Source organism: Bacillus rossius, chromosome 1 (genome assembly GCF_032445375.1).
Source record: "Bacillus rossius redtenbacheri isolate Brsri chromosome 1, Brsri_v3, whole genome shotgun sequence".
NCBI classification, from domain to species: domain Eukaryota; kingdom Metazoa; phylum Arthropoda; class Insecta; order Phasmatodea; family Bacillidae; genus Bacillus; species Bacillus rossius.
Genome location: NC_086330.1, coordinates 244,133,906 through 244,156,363, shown reverse-complemented (window position 1 = coordinate 244,156,363; position 22,458 = coordinate 244,133,906). Strand labels below are relative to the sequence as shown.

General features: G+C 41.4%; 1 protein-coding gene across 1 annotated transcript; it reads left to right on the top strand.

The window, feature by feature from the left end:
- Window positions 1-16,984: 16,984 nt before the first annotated feature.
- LOC134546326 (uncharacterized) lies at window positions 16,985-22,119 on the top strand. The gene is made up of 4 exons (XM_063389095.1): window positions 16,985-17,308; window positions 18,311-19,259; window positions 19,446-21,847; window positions 22,084-22,119. Exons 1-4 carry the CDS (start codon window positions 16,985-16,987, stop codon window positions 22,117-22,119), a joined length of 3,711 nt encoding a protein of 1,236 aa, XP_063245165.1.
- The last annotated feature ends 339 nt before the right edge of the window (window positions 22,120-22,458 follow it).

The following is a 22,458-nucleotide window of genomic DNA, read 5'->3' as shown; positions in this document are numbered from 1 at the left end:
TTAAAAGCTGCATGGAAGCAGATATTTTAATGTTTGTGTATAATTACATTTCACCATTCTGTAAGACATTTATAAGTATCAGTACCTCTTGGGATATAGGTTCTATATTAAAAATAATAAACAATATGTAGGTAAAATTGTATTTATTAAATTAAGAACATATTTTACACAACAAAAATGGAGCAAAAACAAAAACTACACATAAAAAAACTGAAACTTTACAACAAAAATGGAAACTATAAATCAAAAACATAAACTGTACAGCAAAAACAGAAAAACTATACAACAAATGGAAACAACTACCAAACTGCCAAACTATTTAAATCAAAAACTATTTACAGAAAAAAAATTATTCGCCGCCTCCAACATATCCGTGGGGTACTGTGAGGATACCATCTTCGCAGATCAGCCGTTTGTCGTCCTCCCACGTTATGGCCAGCTTATTGCTGTACTCAGTATAGAGTATGTGCTGATGGGAGCGAATTGCTCTAACGCCTGCCCTCATTGTGCGGTGGTCTTGCAGGGCTTCCAGGTAGTCATCGAATGTTATGTGGTTTTTGACCACACATCGCTGGATGCCCTTGGCCTTTTTCTCGCTCTTACCACCACACCTGTAGGCGTAGAGTTTGGCCCGTAGGCTTACAAACTCCTCCATCACTTCTCCCCCACATTCATCTTTGAATTTACCGACAACTTTCTTGTTGATGGGGGAGAAGCATGGGTGGTCGGAAGGGTAGCAACTGGTGTCGAATTTAGCCATCAGTGTAGGGTCGGCTTTGAGGTCTGAGTAAAAGTCTGTTGTCTGGATCTCATACACAAAACTGTCTGTATCCATATACATCAGGTGAATATTGTCATGGTAACGGGGTTTCATGGTATTGTAGTGGAAGTCGTACATGAGAGTCTTTGAAAGATCTAGTACGGCCAGTCCGGCATAGATCGGCTTGTCGAAAATGATGGTCTCGTGATTAAGGTGGACTAGAGACAAATTCGGTTCGTACATTGTACGGTCCTTGAAGGACGGACGACACACCAACTTCTTGAACCTCTTCTCAGAGCACACCAACTCCATTTTGAGCCTCCGCCTTTTATTTTCCATCAGTTTACCAAATGTCGCGTTCACAGCGAGCTTAAAGAACTCCTTCTCGAACTCGTTGGCTGCTGCTTTCCGCTTGTTGGTATTCAGCCGAATATAGGGCTCCAACCATGCCGACTGCTCAAACTGCAGGACTCGATGTATCTTAGTCACTCTCAGCCCATGAGATACCGCTTGCTGGAGGTTTTTGTAGTGGACAATGTAGTGCTCTTTATTTTCAAGTGTTGTCATCAACTTTGATTGATTTGAGCCGGGCGGACACTGATTTATGGGGAGAAATGGCAGGTCTTTATGACTTTCATGGAGCTCGGGAGGGTACTCCACATCACACTCAATAATGTAGCCTGTAGGAGAATCATCTGGGACAGACACGACATCAATTGATGTGTCTGCCCATTGGAAATGCCGAATTGGAAGCGGCAGAGACATCACCCACCCGTACAAATTATTTGCATCAATGTACTCCAGGAATGTGGATGGCTTGGATGCATCATATGTCTCAGGTATGTAGGAGTTATTGGCTACGCAATGATGTTTAATGCTTTGCGCTACTCCCCCCCTAATACCAGCCTCCACAAACATGTACATATCATAATCGGTAAGAAGCTCTAGCTGTACGCCTGTGGTTCGAAGCATCGCATCGAAAGCGAACCCTGGACAAGAAACATAGTGAGACGGATCTAGGCTGTATGTCTCCAAACATATGGAACGGAAATTCTCGAATACATCCGCCAAAATCAGGACATCTGTCTTTAGATACAAGTCAGCGTACTCCCCCAAAGTAGCACACTGAAACTTGTCCAGACTTTCACTGCATGAGCGTATTCCATCTCTGAAATCATGGAATCAGTCAGACTATTGTAGAAATCATCGATGGATGGAAGACGAGTATCATCTAGTCGAGCAAAAGAATCCACAAAATCATACGGGAAGACACCCTTGCGGGTAACCAACTCCAACTCATCAGGCGCGAAAAACTCAGTAGTACTTATAAACTTGTCTGCAGGCAAGAACTCAGCGAGCGAAGCAAGACCCCGACTCATAAAACGGAACGTATCGACAAACTAAATGCTGAACTTATCATGTAACTTCTTGGAAAAAGTTATCAGCTTCTCCTCTGAATTCGGAATGATGAAGATGTCTTTACTATCATACCCCAACTTCCTGATAATGAAGTTCTGATCGTATGCCAGGTTGTTGAAGAACACAATCAACTTTTTCGGTCTGCGCCTGAGAAGGTTGCAGTCATTACATGCAGGCCCAATAAATTCGCCGGTGAAGTGATTGTGGTCACGAACTTTCTTTACAGTTCCTCCGAACTTTCCTCCACAGTAGCAACAACACCTTGCTTGCAGAAAAGCAGTGTTTTGTGCATGTGTGAGCGGAGTCATAGGAACAGACGTAGAAAATATTTTCTGTACGTCATGTCCAATCTCCACAATGCGGGATATGAACTTATCCTCTGCGTCACAACCGCGATACAATTCAGGCTCTGATGGAAGTGCTGAAGTGAGGTGTGCAGGAATGATGGTATTATCAGCTTTCACGTAAATACAGTAGCTGTATGCTTTATGCTTTTGGTATTGCAGCGTGTATGACTCATCAGTATTCGGGTGACATGTATGGATTTTCTCTAGAATAGCTTCAAAGTCGCAATATACCACGATGGGCATCTTATCACTGTGATGGAAGTTTTTGAACTTCAGAACAGGTGGCTGGCCGTTTTGATCGGGCGATGGCATCTCCATCCTAACAGCAGCATGCTGTTTGCAGAGCTCACGGTGTTTTTCCAAACACTGAAGACCAGTGAGCCCGCTAACCCTACCTCGATCATCGTAATGCTTGAAGCATCTTTTACAAACATGAATAGCATCATGATATGTAGTGATTTGGGACCGAACCAGAGCAGAAAAATTAGTGATGTAGGTGAAATGGGATGAATCGTCATTGACCAAGAGCAGAAGATCGAAATGATGTTCTTTTTCTTCAGGAGCGACTCGTGCAGGAACAACATTCAGATTCTCGTCGATACTGTAGATGTTGATGGAGACTCCGGGGTTCTGTTTTTCAAACAGTGGTATTTGCTTGATTGGAGTAGGGAAGTCAGTGTTGTTGAAGTTGAACTTCCCCTCCAAGTCATGGTAGCGCTGGTTGACACGTTCAGGATGCTCACCTTCCACGTACTTCACAAGAATCGACCACTTAAAGCACATGTGGTCTTCGAGGTTTTGCGGATTTATCACTGCGTATTTGTCTTTGATGGAAGTAGGTAATTCGATGTAGGAGCTGGCACGGAGTGGATCGAGCTTGTTGATTCTCAACTGTAGTCGCTTAACGGCCGACAAAGTCCATCCGGACCCCTTACCCATGTAGTCTTCCTCCTCCTTGCAGATCTTAGAGATGGACTCGGTAACTGCCTCCTCCACCTCATGAACTGCGTAGAGGGGGACATTCATGGTTTTGAAGGCCCTCTTGTCTTCACAGGCATCTACGGGTTTTTTGTAGGTGCACTCGAGCACGATATTGAATTTGAGAGGTCCGTTCTCTTCAATCTCCTCCACAAGTTGGTTGATTATTTTGTTCTTGATGGAGTCCAGGTACGTACAAATATCCTTGGCAGAACTTGATGTATTTTCTGCCACGTACGTCTTCAAGTTACCCTTGAAACCCACTTCGGCGGTGATGAAGCCGTGGGTATTGGCCAAACCAGTCCCGGTCACCACCTTTGTTCGGCTGGTCGAAGGCTTGGGCGTAACTGCAGGCTTAACTGCTACCATCCTCTGCTTCTTTGTTGGAGGCGGAGAAGGCTCCTTGCATACCTTGATGTGGGCTTTTAACTTATCAGCCCTGGCGAACTCCTTAGCACAGTTGTCGCAGGTATGTGATATGCGGTTTGGGTTAAGACCGCAAGCCAACTTCTCATGGCGTCTTGCAAAATCAGCACGGGCGAAGGCCTTGTAGCCTAAGCTACACCGCATGCCTGATGTCGTAGCGACAGCTCCAGCACATGATGCAAGGTGCTGCTGCATCTTATCGCTGCGTGCGACCATCTTTCCACATAGGTGGCACTGTTGGTGGTCACGATGCTGGTTCTCAGCACACTGACGCTCGTGCCGGTAGCGGTTGTGGCCTGCCGTGAATGTAGCAGAGCAGAAACGGCATTTCTGAACGGTAGACGCCATCATCACGACACTCGGTAGACTGGTCTCAACGTACGGAACACACAACGGTAGCTCGACGCACGGAGAACTATAACAAAAGAATTAAGAATACAATGTAGCTAGATGTTAACACGAAAAAGTTGCAAACATAACCTCAAAACTCTATCCCTCAAGCTTATTAACCTAAACTGATAGCAATGTAACTAAATAAAAAAGTTACAAACATAACCTTAAAGCTCTAGCACTCAAGCTTACTAACCTAAACTACTAGTAATGTTACTAAATAAAAAAAGTTGCAAACATAACCTCAAAGCTATTCCTTCATGTACAATCCTAAAAATGGTAGAATATTTAAAGTACCTACTCATAAAAGTTAAAGCTGAAAAAGTATTCAATGTTAACTCAAAATGATTGATTACATAACCTCAAAACTACACTAATGCACAACTCAAAAATGCTAGAATATTTAAAGTACTGTTAAAAGTTTAAGCTAAACAATTCCTGGTTACCCATACATAAGTGTACAGAGAAAAAACTAGCTATCAGATAACCTACGAAAAAGCTGAGAAACATAAAAATATTAACGAAACATGTAGCATACCTCAGAAAACGATGAAGTGGAGCTGCAGAAGATGATGTATCGGTGGCGGTAGGAATCGTGGTAGCAGCGAAACTCACACACGAACTAGCTCACTCAAACTCCAAGAACACAATGAAGCTCCGACAGTTAATCCTGGCCTTTTATAGCCTCGGACCTGCCTGTTCTTGGAAAAACATTAGGAACAGAGTATTTCTGTTGTATCCACCAATAGGAATGTAGTACATGGAAGTACCATTGTCTTCGGAAAAACCCAGCATGACTCATGTGCATGTCGTAGCAGGTCTTGAGTGGTGGTGGTAGAAATGTAACCTGACAGCCAAACATGGGAAACCACACTCGGGTAAAACCACGAATGACCTAGGTGATTAGAGATTAGGGCGCGAGGCACTGCCTGCATCGTGACTCATCACTCAGGAATGTCATCTCACAGTGTCCAGGGGACCCAAACAATAGACTTGACCGTGCATGTCACAACTGGTACATTAGTCCGCGACTTTGTGGCGCCATGAGGCGCTCATGAATGTCTGAGCCTGCCACCAACTGCTCGTCAAAGTGTCATCACGAAGCACTCGAGCTGCAGTCATGACGCGCATGCTACAACAGGCCCGTTAGTCACCGACTTCGTGGCGCCAATCTGACACTCGGGTAGACAGGTAGCTAAATGGTAATACTAGTAATGCAAGGAAATAAAAAAAATCGGGTATGTTTAATACATTTATTAAAAGTAAGAACACATTACAAAACTAAAACATTAACAATTTATTCTACATTTATTATGACCAACATTCGTTTATAAATTTTTAGCATTTCATTGCGAACAATCAGTTGAACATCCACAGAATGACACATTTTGCTGATGTTCCAGGAACAAACCCTTTTCACAAACATTTAAGGAGACTTACCTTAAGCTTTCTTTTCATTGGTCAAATAAAACATCTCCCTCTCTTCCCCTTTTACAATGATGCTGCTTCACCATTACGCTAAAATTCTGTAAGACCAAAAAAAAATATACTTCCCTTAAACCTTACGGTAGAAATTTCATCCTAGGATGCTGTTACTGCATCTAGAAATTAAAAATTATATTATCTCATACAGGTTTTATTTACATGTTAGGCTTAACCATCCTACCACACACACACACACACACATGCGTGCGCATGCGTGCACTGAGATGAAATACATACTTGCCCAAATAATGTACTTTTATTTACAAAGGCAACATATTAAAAAACATAATATTTAAATTTTGTGTAGATTGGATGGTACCAGAAACCATACTACAAAACGAGCGGACAACACTTGATTCTTTACTATGATTGGGCTGACGGATTGCCTCTGGAATGCCCTTGTTACCTTCAACGACTCAGAATTCATACTTTTATCCATCAAAAAACAGCAACAGTTTAACTAAGCAAACATACACCCCACACCCCTCAAAAAATTGTTATTACACAAGGCATTATTTACATGGTAGGAGACCGCACATTCGAAGTGCGAAGCTTCAGGTTAGAAATATTGATTAAAATAACTACTAAAGATGCTAATTTGTTTATGAAAAAATTGCACATGAAATACAGACACTTGCTTATTTACACACACATACATACATACATACATACATACACCCTGCATGGCTTCAGAAGTAAGTACGATATTTTGAAAACCACTCAAGACTTACATCTGTTTATGAAAAGGAGCTAAATATTAAAAAAAATTCAAAGTTAATTTTAGAGATGAAATATCATGTGCAAGTCCTTGCATGCGAGAAGATTTTATTACGCAATTATCTTCATTTTCCCCAAACCATAGGTCTGATGTCTGGATACCACACAAATCCCACACCTAACATATGCAATACGAGATGACTGCACGCCAGTCCAAGCCCCTGCGCTTAGAGACGAATCTGCACTAGAAGCGTTAGCAAGCATTGCAATTATCTCGCTTCACTAATGCAGATTCACCTCTGACTAGGTAGACCTCCTGAAACAGTAATCATAGGACGGTGAAACACATTAAAATAATGCATTTCAAAATAATTGAATAATATAAAACACTGCATATTTCACGAAAATCACCACGCAATTGACAGCCCTTTCAGTCACAATTCTGCGAATGCTATCACAGAATGCTAGATTTAGAAAGAAAGGATCATTCATTCCTTCATTATGGAACAAAGTAATACATCACATGAAGAGAAACAAAAAAGGCACACACTTCGTTCTTAGACTCGTGCCGCCTCCTTAACAGAGAGAAAAGATTGTACACATAAAATAGTATATATTTCATTTCCAGCGATGAAGCTGTACTAATATCACATTGACAAGCTTAGATGATCTAGGGAGAGATAAAGTAAATATATTAACAAAAAAAGTCGACTAAAATTCATTTACAAACAAAATACTTAACATTCCTTCGATTACATATTTTTCTCAATTTAATAAATGAGAGAACACAAACATTTGCTTAAATCACTATTTATCAATTTTAAACTCTCTTGTACATCAGGAAAAAATATATTGTATCATTCATTATTAGTTGTAATGTAAAAAATGCAAAACAGTTTCTTTGTGGGATGTGGAATGCTCACTCACGATCGAAAAAAAGATGACTGCAACCTTCTCAGGCGCAGACCGAAAAAGTTGATTGTGTTCTTCAACAACCTGGCATACGATCAGAACTTCATTATCAGGAAGTTGGGGTATGATAGTAAAGACATCTTCATCATTCCGAATTCAGAAGAGAAGCTGATAACTTTTTCCAAGAAGTTACATGATAAGTTCAGCATTCAGTTTGTCGATACGTTCCGTTTTATGAGTCGGGGTCTTGCTTCGCTCGCTGAGTTCTTGCCTGCAGACAAGTTTATAAGTACTACTGAGTTTTTCGCGCCTGATGAGTTGGAGTTGGTTACCCGCAAGGGTGTCTTCCCGTATGATTTTGTGGATTCTTTTGCTCGACTAGATGATACTCGTCTTCCATCCATCGATGATTTCTACAATAGTCTGACTGATTCCATGATTTCAGAGATGGAGTACGCTCATGCAGTGAAAGTCTGGACAAGTTTCAGTGTGCTACTTTGGGGGAGTACGCTGACTTGTATCTAAAGACAGATGTCCTGATTTTGGCGGATGTATTCGAGAATTTCCGTTCCATATGTTTGGAGACATACAGCCTGGATCCGTCTCACTATGTTTCTTGTCCAGGGTTCGCTTTCGATGCGATGCTTCGAACCACAGGCGTACAGCTAGAGCTTCTTACCGATTATGATATGTACATGTTTGTGGAGGCTGGTATTAGGGGGGGAGTAGCGCAAAGCATTAAACGTCATTGTGTAGCCAATAACTCCTACATACCTGAGACATATGATGCATCCAAGCCATCCACATTCCTGGAGTACATTGATGCAAATAATTTGTACGGGTGGGCGATGTCTCTGCCGCTTCCAATTCGGCATTTCCAATGGGCAGACACATCAATTGATGTCGTGTCTGTCCCAGATGATTCTCCTACAGGCTACATTATTGAGTGTGATGTGGAGTACCCTCCCGAGCTCCATGAAAGTCATAAAGACCTGCCATTTCTCCCCATAAATCAGTGTCCGCCCGGCTCAAATCAATCAAAGTTGATGACAACACTTGAAAATAAAGAGCACTACATTGTCCACTACAAAAACCTCCAGCAAGCGGTATCTCATGGGCTGAGAGTGACTAAGATACATCGAGTCCTGCAGTTTGAGCAGTCGGCATGGTTGGAGCCCTATATTCGGCTGAATACCAACAAGCGGAAAGCAGCAGCCAACGAGTTCGAGAAGGAGTTCTTTAAGCTCGCTGTGAACTCGACATTTGGTAAACTGATGGAAAATAAAAGGCGGAGGCTCAAAATGGAGTTGGTGTGCTCTGAGAAGAGGTTCAAGAAGTTGGTGTGTCGTCCGTCCTTCAAGGACCGTACAATGTACGAACCGAATTTGTCTCTAGTCCACCTTAATCACGAGACAATCATTTTCGACAAGCCGATCTATGCCGGACTGGCCGTACTAGATCTTTCAAAGACTCTCATGTACGACTTCCACTACAATACCATGAAACCCCGTTACCATGACAATATTCACCTGATGTATATGGATACAGACAGTTTTGTGTATGAGATCCAGACAACAGACTTTTACTCAGACCTCAAAGCCGACCCTACACTGATGGCTAAATTCGACACCAGCTGCTACCCTTCCGACCAGCCATGCTTCTCCCCCATCAACAAGAAAGTTGTCGGTAAATTCAAAGATGAATGTGGGGGAGAAGTGATGGAGGAGTTTGTAAGCCTACGGGCCAAACTCTACGCCTACAGGTGTGGTGGTAAGAGCGAGAAAAAGGCCAAGGGCATCCAGCGATTTGTGGTCAAAAACCACATAACATTCGATGACTACCTGGAAGCCCTGCAAGACCACCGCACAATGAGGGCAGGCGTTAGAGCAATTCGCTCCCATCAGCACATACTCTATACTGAGTACAGCAATAAGCTGGCCATAACGTGGGAGGACGACAAACGGCTGATCTGCGAAGATGGTATCCACACAGTACCCCACGGATATGTTGGAGACGGCGAATAATTTTTTTTCTGTAAATAGTTTTTGATTTAAATAGTTTGGCAGTTTGGTAGTTGTTTCCATTTGTTGTATAGTTTTTCTGTTTTTGCTGTACAGTTTATGTTTTTGATTTATAGTTTCCATTTTTGTTGTAAAGTTTCAGTTTTTTTATGTGTAGTTTTTGTTTTTGCTCCATTTTTGTTGTGTAAAATATGTTCTTAATTTAATAAATACAATTTTACCTACATATTGTTTATTATTTTTAATATAGAACCTATATCCCACGAGGTACTGATACTTATAAATGTCTTACAGAATGGTGAAATGTAATTATACACAAACATTAAAATATCTGCTTCCATGCAGCTTTTAAAACACGAGTACGCAAACATGAACTTGTTTATAAAAGTGAAATTGAACGCAGACATTACAAATATCTGCTTCCGTGCAGCTTTAAAACACGAGTACGCAAACATGAACTTGTTTATAAAAGTGAAATTGAACGCAGACATTAAAAATATCTGCTTCCATGCAGCTTTTAAACACATGTACGCAAACATGAACTTGTTTATAAAAGTGAAATTGAACGCAGACATTAAAAATATCTGCTTCCATGCAGCTTTAAAACACGTGTACGCAAACATGAGAAGAGATTATTACTTGTGAGTTAGGACTCTGAAAATTTTTTGGCCAGCTAAGATGGAGTAATAAATGTTTTTTTAAATTATCATTACTTTAACTAACGCATCCACAACGATAGTATTGATAACATATATTTTAGTTAAAACCTATAAGTGATAAGACTTTAAGAAAAAACTGTCGGTTACAACAACAAAATGACTGTGGATTTTGTGGATTTTGTGGATTCTGTGGATTTTGGTCTATAAGGTTCATAACAATGTTGGTAGAGAATTGTAACTCGACCTTACATACACTAACATACTTTATAAACCTACAGCCGATGACGACATCCATCAGATGAAATCAAGATGGCAGTCTCCACTAAATAAGATGGTCCCTCCAGCAGACAACGATGGTATATATTTTTTTCCCTGATTTTCTAAGTTAATAATTATGATTTTCCAAGATGGTGGATGTAACGAAAAATTGTAACATGAATGAGTGGGGTGTTCGATGACGATGCCATTGTAACAGAGGGGTGGGGGTGCTAGATGATGTACTTGTAATTTAGAGGAGTGGGGTGTTCGATACGTAGGTTTTTAATTAAAATTTTATTAAATAATATTTTTTTAATTTTATTTTAAAATTTTGATTATTTAATTTTTTAAAATTTAAATTTGTTTTCATTAAAATCGGATAATAAATAAAGATTTTCAAGATGGCGGACGAAACTCAAAATAGAGGAATGTTGTAGAAAACAAAATGGCCACCGGACTTGATGTAATCCAAGATGGTCGCCGGAAGTGACGTAATCCAAGATGGTCGCAGGAAGGGACGCAATCTAAGATGGCCGCCGGAAGTGACGCAATCTAAGATGGCCGCCGGAAGTGAAGTAATCCAAGATGGCCGCCGGAAGTGACGTCATCCAAGATGGCCGCTGGAAGTGACGTCATCCAAGATGGCCGCCTCGAATCCCCGAATCCCCCTCCCCCCTCCCCTGTCCCCATATGAACCAAATACACCTACTGTAAACGTTGTTGCATATTTATTCATCTTTAAATTGGTATATTTTTTAAGTGTCTCATACAATTAGTCTGACCACTGAAGCGATCCGAGCCGCGTAGTGTATAGGCTACTACTGCGATGTTGTCGAAGTAGGCTCGGGTCGGGACGAATTTCGCTGTAAAGAAACAAAGGCTTTTAATACATGGAAAATTATCCCAAAGAAGAAACTTTGTACAGTTGTAGAAAGAACGTTTCTTAGTAACATATCAAAAGTTTACCGTTGCAAACCTTGTGCGTCACGCCAAAAACGAGCAGTTAAGCCCAAAATGTCAATTATTTGCAACGATCCACAATAATGGATATTGCAAATGCATTTTATGGAGTAGACAGACAGTATGGAACCCAAAATAATCTAGAAACATTGTCCTATCTGAGGATGGTAATAAAAAGTACAAAGTTTAAACATCTTTCTATAAAATAGACAATTTAAATCATTAAAGTTAACGAATTCACTTTCATTCAATTTTTAGGAAATATAAATACATTTTACATAAACTTAAAGAGCCCAACATGGAAATCGCTCAGAGTAAACGTTGTTGCATATTTATTCATCTTTAAATTGGTATATTTTTTAAGTGTCTCATACAATTAGTCTGACTGCTGAAGAGATCCGAGCCGCGTAGTGTATAGGCTACTACTTGCGATGTTGTCGAAGTAGGCTCGGGTCGGGCGAATTTCGCTGTAAAGAAACAAAGGTTTTTAATACATGGAAAATTATCCCAAAGAAGAAACTTTGTGCAGTTGTAGAAAGAACGTTTCTTAGTAACATATCAAAAGTTTACCGTTGCAAACCTTGTGCGTCACGCAAAAAACGAGCAGTTAAGCCCAAAATGTCAATTTTTTGCAACGATCCACAATAATGGATATTGCAAATGCAGTTTATGGAGTAGACTGACAGTATGGAACCCAAAATAATCTAGAAACATTGTCCTATCTGAGGATAGTAATAAAAAGTACACAGTTTTAACATCTTTATATAAAATAGACAATTTAAATCATTAAAGTTAACGAATTCACTTTCATTCAATTTTTAGGAAATATAAATACATTTTACATAAACTTAAAGAGCCCAACATGGAAATCGCTCAGAGTAAACGTTGTTGCATATTTATTCATCTTTAAATTGGTATATTTTTTAAGTGTCTCATACAATTAGTCTGACTGCTGAAGCGATCCGAGCCGCGTAGTGTATAGGCTACTACTGCGATGTTGTCGAAGTAGGCTCGGGTCGGGCGAATTTCGCTGTAAAGAAACAAAGGTTTTTAATACATGGAAAATTATCCCAAAGAAGAAACTTTTTCCTGTGTAGAAAGAACGTTTCTTAGTAACATATCAAAAGTTTACCGTTGCAAACCTTGTGCGTCACGCAAAAAACGAGCAGTTAAGCCCAAAATGTCAATTTTTTGCAACGATCCACAATAATGGATATTGCAAATGCAGTTTATGGAGTAGACTGACAGTATGGAACCCAAAATAATCTAGAAACATTGTCCTATCTGAGGATAGTAATAAAAAGTACACAGTTTTAACATCTTTATATAAAATAGACAATTTAAATCATTAAAGTTAACGAATTCACTTTCATTCAATTTTTAGGAAATATAAATACATTTTACATAAACTTAAAGAGCCCAACATGGAAATCGCTCAGAGTAAACGTTGTTGCATATTTATTCATCTTTAAATTGGTATATTTTTTAAGTGTCTCATACAATTAGTCTGACTGCTGAAGCGATCCGAGCCGCGTAGTGTATAGGCTACTACTGCGATGTTGTCGAAGTAGGCTCGGGTCGGGCGAATTTCGCTGTAAAGAAACAAAGGTTTTTAATACATGGAAAATTATCCCAAAGAAGAAACTTTTTGCAGTTGTAGAAAGAACGTTTCTTAGTAACATATCAAAAGTTTACCGTTGCAAACCTTGTGCGTCACGCAAAAAACGAGCAGTTAAGCCCAAAATGTCAATTTTTTGCAACGATCCACAATAATGGATATTGCAAATGCAGTTTATGGAGTAGACTGACAGTATGGAACCCAAAATAATCTAGAAACATTGTCCTATCTGAGGATAGTAATAAAAAGTACACAGTTTTAACATCTTTATATAAAATAGACAATTAAAATCATTAAAGTTGAGAAATTCATTTTCATTCAATTTTACGGAAAAGTTAATACATCTTACATAAATATAAAGAGCCCTACGTGAAAATCGCTTTCAATAAACGTTGTTGCATATTTATTCTTCTTTAAATGGGTATATTTGTTAAGGGTCTCATACAATTTGTTTGACCCCTGAAGCTATCCGAGCCGTGTAGTGTGTACTACTGTGAGGTTGCCGAAGTCGGCTTGGGGTCGGGACGAATTTCACTGTTAAGAAACTTGGAAAATTATCCCAAAGCAGAAACTTTGTACTGTTGTAGAATAAACGTTTCTTAGTAACATGTCAAAAGTTTACCGATATAACCCTTGTGATCACACCAATAACAAGCAGTTAAGTCCTAAATGATAATTTCCCAAACGATCCACAAAATTGTGTTTCGTAAATAATTTAATAACTCTATAAATACTTTTTTTTAAGTAGGCTCCCAGTATACAGAAAACTTGGTTTGTCCTCAAACGCCATACTACTACGGTAACAGGAATATGAAATCACTACAGACAAGATTTTGTTCCGTTTACTATGGTGGTAACCAGAGCTAACCGAGAAATGACCGAACGTCCCGGAAAGTTGTGATATTTGACGATATTGCGCGAGTAGCACACCCGTACGTGACTACAGAGAATGGATAGTTTCCTTAACCGTTAGGATTTCTGGTACGAACACCCTCTCACAGGTAGGGTCATAAAATACGGTCAAACTCTTGCAAAAACATCCACCACCGCTCTTTGCCACTAGCAATCCAACGACGTCAGCTAGGCGCAGCACTCAAATACATTATGTAATGCTACCTATACGTTTTACAACACAACTCGTGTTTTATTTATTTTCTGGAAAAAAACCCTATTATTATAGGAATTATGTTGTAAAAGTGAAAAAACAAAAACTCAGAGTACATTTACGATGTACCGTTTTATTCAATTTTTATGTAGTAAACTGATTTTAAAGAAGTCAATATATAATTTTTCATTTTGTAGAATACAGGCTACATTAAAATTTTGCATTGTTCTGATCGAAAATAAAACGATGTTTCAGAAATAAAAAAAAAAATTGTTGCTAAAAAAATAATTTTTAATAATAACATTTTTGAAACAGAATAAATCCATGCAGATATAAAACCAGAGGTCCTCTAGAGTTTTTCATTTACAAGCTACAATTAGAAATCGTTTATTGTTAATTTTATTGTATCAAAAAACATTCTTATAAGAAAAAAATGCATATCTCATTACATGTAACATACACCCTCTCATATGAACTAGCTATGTTTTAAGTAATCCCTAAATAAGACCAAGTTGAATGAGTGTCGCAGTACGCAGTGTGTCGCAATGCCGCGCTGGAACGGCGGTGGCCGTGAGAGATCAGTACGGCCGCAGTACACTGCAACGCTCGGGCCGCTTTAATGAGCCAACTAATTACGTTACACTCTTTATAAATATACCGTCTTAAAGCTAAAGGTATAACCAAGAACATTTATTTGAACATTTTTCGCATTGGACTCTTCAAATTGGTGTAAATAGTATTTTTATCTGAGTGGCAAAGATAAAAAATAATATGTCATGAATTAATCGCTTAATATCAAATATTTAATATTAACAATTTATGCTTTTTACAACATTAATGGCTGTATTAGCGTCTCAAGATTATTTTGGTAGTTTTATGGACAGTCTAAATTAAAAACTGTACAAATGGGTAGCATTTTAATGGACTGATGTAAGTCGCTGTCATCTAGGACTTAAATGCAAATTTTCGGTGATACGCACAAGGTCTACAGCGGTAAACGTTCGGTATGTTATTAAACATAGTCAAATCTACAACTGTGCAAAAATTCAGCTTTGGACAAATTTTTCACAGGTTTGTGCCTTTTTAAGTCTTGGTTTCCTGGACTATCAGCAGGAGTGGTCCTAGCCTGCCCCGGCCGGCAAGTGTCGAGCCTAGCGCGCGCACGTGTTCCTTCCCTTCTGTAGCTTGCCAGAGGTCAGTTTTTGTACAGATTTCGTGCTGAGCGGTCAGTTCACATGCTGGTTCACTGCTTTGTTACTCGATGTCGGTTTTTGCTGCAATTCGAACCGAGCTATCACTTAACATTCCGTATAGCCGTTGTGTCGGGATGTGGGTTTCTTATGTGATTTGGAACTGAGAGATCAGTTAACATGCCGTATCGCTGTTGTGTTACCGAATGTAACGAACTATAAAACAAAAGCATTTATAACCAAAGAGAAAAAATAAATATAATACAGTAAAGCAAAGGCCTATTAGAATTATATTTGAAATTTCCTGCAAGAAGCATTAAATTTACAAGTCACTAATACTCACGCTATATATAAACATGTATACTTACATACATATACATCCACTTTCAAATTTATAATGCTATTGATATTTAAACTACCATATATATTGGAGAAGGTAATATTTAAATGTGTTATGCATGAATGTTAAATTATGAATTCTTTAAAAATACTTGAAAACATTTCAAGGGGCAATTTTCTCTTAAAAAATAAAAATGCCTGATTTTAAAAATCATCATTTAAGGAATTTAGAGGAAAAAAAAAACATTTTTAATTCGATTACATCTTTGTTTCATGTATAGAATGTTAGATGGTCATATCTTCTGTATGGGCCTTTTTGTAGATAAACATGAGAATTCTGATGCATAGTGTAAGAGAAAACGATTTTTTATTTGTTTGTTAACTTTACAAATTAATACAGGTTAACATAAATTGCATTTAAATTTACATTTTTTCGGTAACTCTGATAACTAAAGCTCATTTTGGTTCAAAATTAATATGTCTATTTATTCGTGAGACCATGAACTAATTACGTTGGTACATAATTTTTAGTTATAGCTTTATAAACATTACTAAAAGTTTCGTAGTATTATTTTTTCGTATTATTTTGAAACCAAATTAACGAATATTAATTCTCATTACTAAAATTATATGCCCAGAAATTGTTTTGATTTCTTAATAACATTGGATTTAAGTGGTTTCAAATGCATAAAACTATCGCTAAGACTCAAATTTAACTTGCTCTTTCCCCACAATGCCAGTAAAATAAACGAGCATGCTTAGTCAATGATACCACTGCTTGGTATCAAATAAAAATTTATAGTATTGTTTGGAGTGTGTATAGTGTACATAGGTATTTAAGTATTTTTGCTGACGTTACGTGTGCAACAAATTTGAGACTGAACATTCGAACATTTGAATTCCCGCGCTGCACAAGTAGCAGCGCCACCCCTTCACAGTTGGCCACCATGGTTCCAGATTTGGCAACGCTGCCAAGGTTGGCAGCGCGTCGGACTTCCGTCAGGAAGTCAGTTCATCGTGTGCTTTCGTGATGGTAAGTGTGGCTATCGGGCCCGCTCACCATTGTTTTTCGTCTCGTAACGCAATCCGTTGCAATCGTTGTTTGTACAGTCAATTATTTTCGCGTGATGCGAACATTTTGGTCCTCCGGGCCGGATCTATTTGTGCCGGCGTCGCTTTCGTTGTTTCGGCGTGTCGTGTGCCGCGTGGTGAACGTTTTTGTGTGTAGGGCAAATTTCTTGGGTATGTAATTTTCTCTAACCTTTTGTGCTTTGTTGAACGTTGAGTTTGTCTCCGCTGTAGTTACTCGTGCGTCACCGAGGTAACATTTACCGGCATACTTCTCACGTGGTGGTGTTTTAGGTTATGTGTTGAGTCATTGTACTACGTGACTATTTACTATGGCGGATAAACGGTCAGCGCTGATACGCGTGCGCATCGCAGAGAGTCGCCTGAAGCGGGCATTTGACCTTTCTCAAAGCGCGCGTGAGGACCCCTCGCAAAGAAACTTATTTCTTGCAACAGTGCGCGACTTGGAAAACATAAAGGAGCAGTTCGAAACTGACTGCGTCGCGGTGGAAGCAGCCATCGGCGAAACAGATGTGGACGTAGCTGAGCACGCTTCTCGCATGGAAGCTTTCGATGATAAATACTTCCAAATCAGGGCCGTTGTAGCCGGCATAGAGGACTCAAAGGTACAGCCCTCCAGCCAACCACAGTCTCAGGTGAGCAAACCACGTGTGGCCCTGCCGAAGATATCACTTCCAAGTTTTGATGGTAGTCCACAGCAATGGCCCAACTTTTCGAACTTGTTCAGTACACTTATCACCAATAATAGTGAGCTTTCCCCTGTAGAAAAGTTAGCCTATCTGAGATCTGCCCTCAGTGGAGAGCCGTTAGGGATGATCAGTTCCTTGACTATGTCCAATGCTAACTTTGATGTGGCCTGGAAGCTACTCACAGGGCGGTATGAAAATAAGCGACTTGTCGTGGCAATACACGTAGATGCACTCTTGCACGCACCAGCTGTTACCTCTGACTCACCTAAAGCACTACGCCAATTGTTGATAAACATCACTGAGAGCATTTCTGCCCTGACGGCACTGGATGTGCCAGTGACTCAGTGGGACTTGATCCTGCTTCCTATCCTATGCAAGCGCTTAGATTCTTTTCTTCAGACACAGTGGGAAATGTCGCTTACTAATGAGTTCCCTACAGTGAGTGATTTCGTAAAGTTTTTGGAAAAGCACTGTCGCGCTCAGGAGGCTGTTGCTCAGTCACGTGGCAAGTCGTCAGGACTGCAGCCGCCCATGAGAAAATCTTCTCCACCATTCGCTGGCTGGAAGCAATCTCGTGGTCAAGCGCTGAATAGTTTAGTCAGCTCCTCACAGACCTGCGGTCTGTGTGGTGGCCCACATGCTCTTGTAAAATGCAGTAAGTTTAATCAAAGTGACCCTAAAGATAGGTATACCATTGTGAAAAGACAGGATCTGTGCTTGAATTGTCTTTCGCCTGCACATCGAGCCAAAGGTTGTCCATCGTCAGCATGTCGTCATTGTGGAGCTCGCCACCATACTTTGTTACATTTTAAGCAGCAACCACCCGAAGGCAGCTGTGCATCTCCAGAAGGCTTCAATGCTTTGTCAACAGAAGCTAATTCTGCGACAGTTGCCGTTACCGCCGCAGCCCCGAGCTGTTCTAAGACTGTCCTGTTGTCAACTGCTCAGGTAAACATCCTCGACCGCACTGGTACACCATTTGTTGTTCGGGCACTGCTTGACACTGCTAGCCAAGCTAGCTTCATTTCAGAGAAGTGTGTTCAGAACCTGCGGTTAACAAAAAGGGGGGCGCATTTGCCCATACAGGGCTTATCCAACACCCCTGTCAATGTGGCCAAATCCTATGTTTCAGTTGTTATCACACCAGTTGGCATCTTAGCGTCTCAGTTTGCGCTGGATGTTTTTGTGCTTCCTCGTATAACCAGTAGCGTGCCAGGTACAAAGTTGTCTGATAGGGTTCGTAAATCTGTGGCACACTTGCACCTTGCTGATCCTGCCTTTGACACTCCTGGTCCAGTCGACCTACTTATTGGTGCTGACCTGGTTCCGTATTTAATGAAAGGTGGAAAGATTGATGGGTCTCCAGTGGCTCTAGACTCTGTACTAGGTTGGATCCTGATGGGGAAGGTGGAAATTGAACAGACTTCAACCAACATGACATCCCTTTGTGTTTCGCTGGTGACCTCTCATCCCCCATTACCTGATGTCATGAGAAGGTTTTGGGAGATTGAAGAATTTCCCCTTGTGAAGCAACAGTCTCCCGAGGATGTACACTGTGAAGAGCTGTTTGTGAAGTCTTACACAAGGCATGAGACCGGCCGGTACAGCGTTGCGTTAACATTTTGTCAACCTGAGCCAGAGTTAGGGTCCTCTAGACCTCAAGCCATTAATCGTTTGCTTCGCCTGGAAAGACGTCTCAAAGGGGATCCTGCCCTCAAGCAGAAGTATTCCGAGTTTATGGAGGATTATCTCGCGATGGGCCACATGGAAAGAGTCGCTGAGACAGAAATGGACTGTGCCCATGCCTTCTATATACCTCACCACGCTGTCATGAAACCAGACAGCTCCACTACAAAGGTGCGCGTTGTTTTTGATGCATCAGCCAAGAGTTCCACAGGTGTGTCGCTTAATGATACTTTGTTAACAGGGCCAAAATTGCAGCAAGATATTTTTAATCTACTATTGAGCTTTCGTTTACATGTTGTAGTTTTCACGGCAGACGTAAAACAAATGTATCGCCAGATCCATGTCCATCGTCATCATCAGGATTATCAACGTATTGTGTGGCGCTCTAGTGACGCAGCTCCAGTCCAGGACTACAGGCTGAAAACTGTGACCTATGGAGTGTCTTCAGCCCCATTCTTGGCACTCCGCACTCTTAAGCAGCTGGCTGAAGATGAGAGAGAACAATTTCCCACTGCCTCTCGAGTGTTGTTGTCGGATGTTTATGTGGACGATGTTGTTACGGGTGCGCCGTCTGTGGACTCTGCAGTGGCCATGCAGCAAGAGCTCATCAAGCTTTTAGCGAAAGGGGGATTTCAACTCCGAAAATTCATGAGCAACCATCCGACACTCCTGAATTGGCTTCCTGCTGAGGATATTGAAACCCTCCAACCGTTAGCCTTGGATCAGGACAGCTGCACTGTAATCAAGGTACTGGGACTACAGTGGAACCCCACCTCCGACACATATTCATACAAGGTCCGAGCCAGCGCCTGCCCTGCGACAAAAAGGACAATTTTATCGAATGTGGCAAGGATTTTCGATCCTCTCGGTTGGTTGACACCTATCAGCATGTTTGCAAAATGTCTCATTCAAGTCCTTTGGGTTCAAAATCTCGACTGGGATACAAAACCACCACCAAACATATTAGACAGCTGGAACAAGTTCAACAGCCAGCTCCCTCTTCTGTCTGCACTCAACATCTCTCGCCTTGTCAGGGGAAAACAGGGCTGTTCCTATCAACTTCATGGATTTTCAGACAGTTCAGAATTGGGTTATGCAGCAAGTGTCTACCTTCGTGTGGTTGATGTTGATGGGACAATCACGGTACACCTGCTCGCTGGCAAATCTAAAGTAGCCCCTGTCAAGGCCCAGTCTCTACCTCGGTTGGAGTTGTGTGGAGCTCTTCTCTTGTCTCGGTTGCTTCGTCACATGATAAATGTGCATGGAATGGAACTTGAATTCACCTCCATTGTTGCCTGGACTGATTCACAAGTAGCCCTAGCGTGGATCCACTCTTCATCTCATGAGTTAAAAACATTTGTGGCAAATAGGGTTAGTGAGATTCAGGACCTGACCCCTTCAAGTTGGTGGAGGCACGTGCGTTCAGAACACAACCCTGCTGACTGTGGCTCATGTGGATTGTTACCTGCCCAGATACTTGACCACCACCTTTGGTGGACAGGCCCTGCATGGTTGACGTTACCTGCAGATGAATGGCCTGCAAGTGCTTCGTGTAGTGACATTTCCGATTTGGTCCAACAGGAGAAGAAGTCGTTGGCATTGGCAACTATTCTGTATATTGAAGACATTGATTCACTGGTCGAACGTTTCAGCAGTCTAATGAAGTTACTGAGAGTGACTGCCTATATTCTGCGTTTTGTTGCTAATTGTCGTCACTCACAAAGTGCTCGTGAATCAGGGACCCCGTGTCCTCGTGAGTTGGAGACTGCCTTAAATTTCTGGATACTTCGAGTTCAGTCGATGGTGTTCAAAGATTACCTGGCCTCTTTGAGAAAGAATAAGAGAACCTCACCACAGATACGGAAGCTTCATCCTTTCCTCGACTCTGATGGGTTTCTTAGGGTGGGTGGCAGGCTTGACCAGTCGAAGCTCCCGTTTCAACACAAACACCCGGCCTTGCTTCCTAAATCAAACCCCTTGACGAGCAGGATTATACAACACTATCACAACGTCAATCAACATCCCGGGATACAAGCACTTCAAAGTATTCTTAGAGAGAAATTTTGGATTCTCTCAGATAAGCAGGCAATCACCAGCTGTGTTCACCGCTGCTTGAAGTGTTTCAAGGCACAGCCACCCACTTTCACACCCCTCATGGGAAGTCTCCCGGCCATGAGAGTTCAGCAAGTGAAACCATTTTCGAAGGCCGGCGTGGATTACGCTGGCCCCTTTTTCATAAAACTGGCTCGTGTGCGCAAAGTCACTCTGTTGAAGGCCTATCTGTGTATATTTGTATGTTTTACCACTAAGGCGGTTCATGTGGAGTTGGCGTCTGACCTGTCGACTGAGGTGTTCCTTGCTGCATACAAACGTTTCATCGCCCGCAGAGGGAGATCCTCTGACCTCTATAGCGATTGCGGGACGAACTTTTTTGGAGCCCACAACCAGCTGACAGAACTGCAACGCATGTTGTCATCCTCATCGCATCAGCAGACCATAGTGGATTGTTTAGCTCCTTTTGGAGTGAGGTGGCACTTCAACCCTCCAGCCGCTCCTCATTTCGGAGGCTTGTGGGAGGCTGCAGTTAAGGCATTCAAGTCACATTTAAATCGGGTCATTGGTGAACAGATTCTCAGCTTTGAGGAGCTCTACACGGTCGTGGTACAAGTGGAGGCCATACTGAATTCTAGGCCACTCTGTCCATTAAGTTCCGATCCCAATGATCTGCGTGCTCTCACCCCAGGACACTTCTTGACCATGGAGCCGCTGGTGTCGCATCCTGAACCCGAATTGGAACAGGTACAACTTAACAGACTGCAGCGTTGGCAACTAGTATCGCGGTTGCATCAGGACTTTTGGCACCGGTGGCACCGCGAATATCTGCACACACTGCAGCAGCGTTCGAAGTGGCAAGATCAAACGATAGCTATCACACCAAACCAATTGGTGTTGATAAAGGAAGATAGAGTACCTCCCCTGCAATGGAAGTTGGGTCGCGTCCTGCATCTTCATCCTGGATCTGATGGTGTGCCTAGGGTCGCTACAGTGCGTACCACCTCTGGGAGTCTTAAACGCCCTGTAGTGAAGTTGTGCCCATTGCCTCTTGAGTAGTGTTGAAATGGGTCATTTCAAGGTGGGCGGAATGTTTGGAGTGTGTATAGTGTACATAGGTATTTAAGTATTTTTGCTGACATTACGTGTGCAACAAATTTGAGACTGAACATTCGAACATTTGAATTCCCGCGCTGCACAAGTAGCAGCGCCACCCCTTCACAGTTGGCCACCATGGTTCCAGATTTGGCAACGCTGCCAAGGTTGGCAGCGCGTCGGACTTCCGTCAGGAAGTCAGTTCATCGTGTGCTTTCGTGATGGTAAGTGTGGCTATCGGGCCCGCTCACCATTGTTTTTCG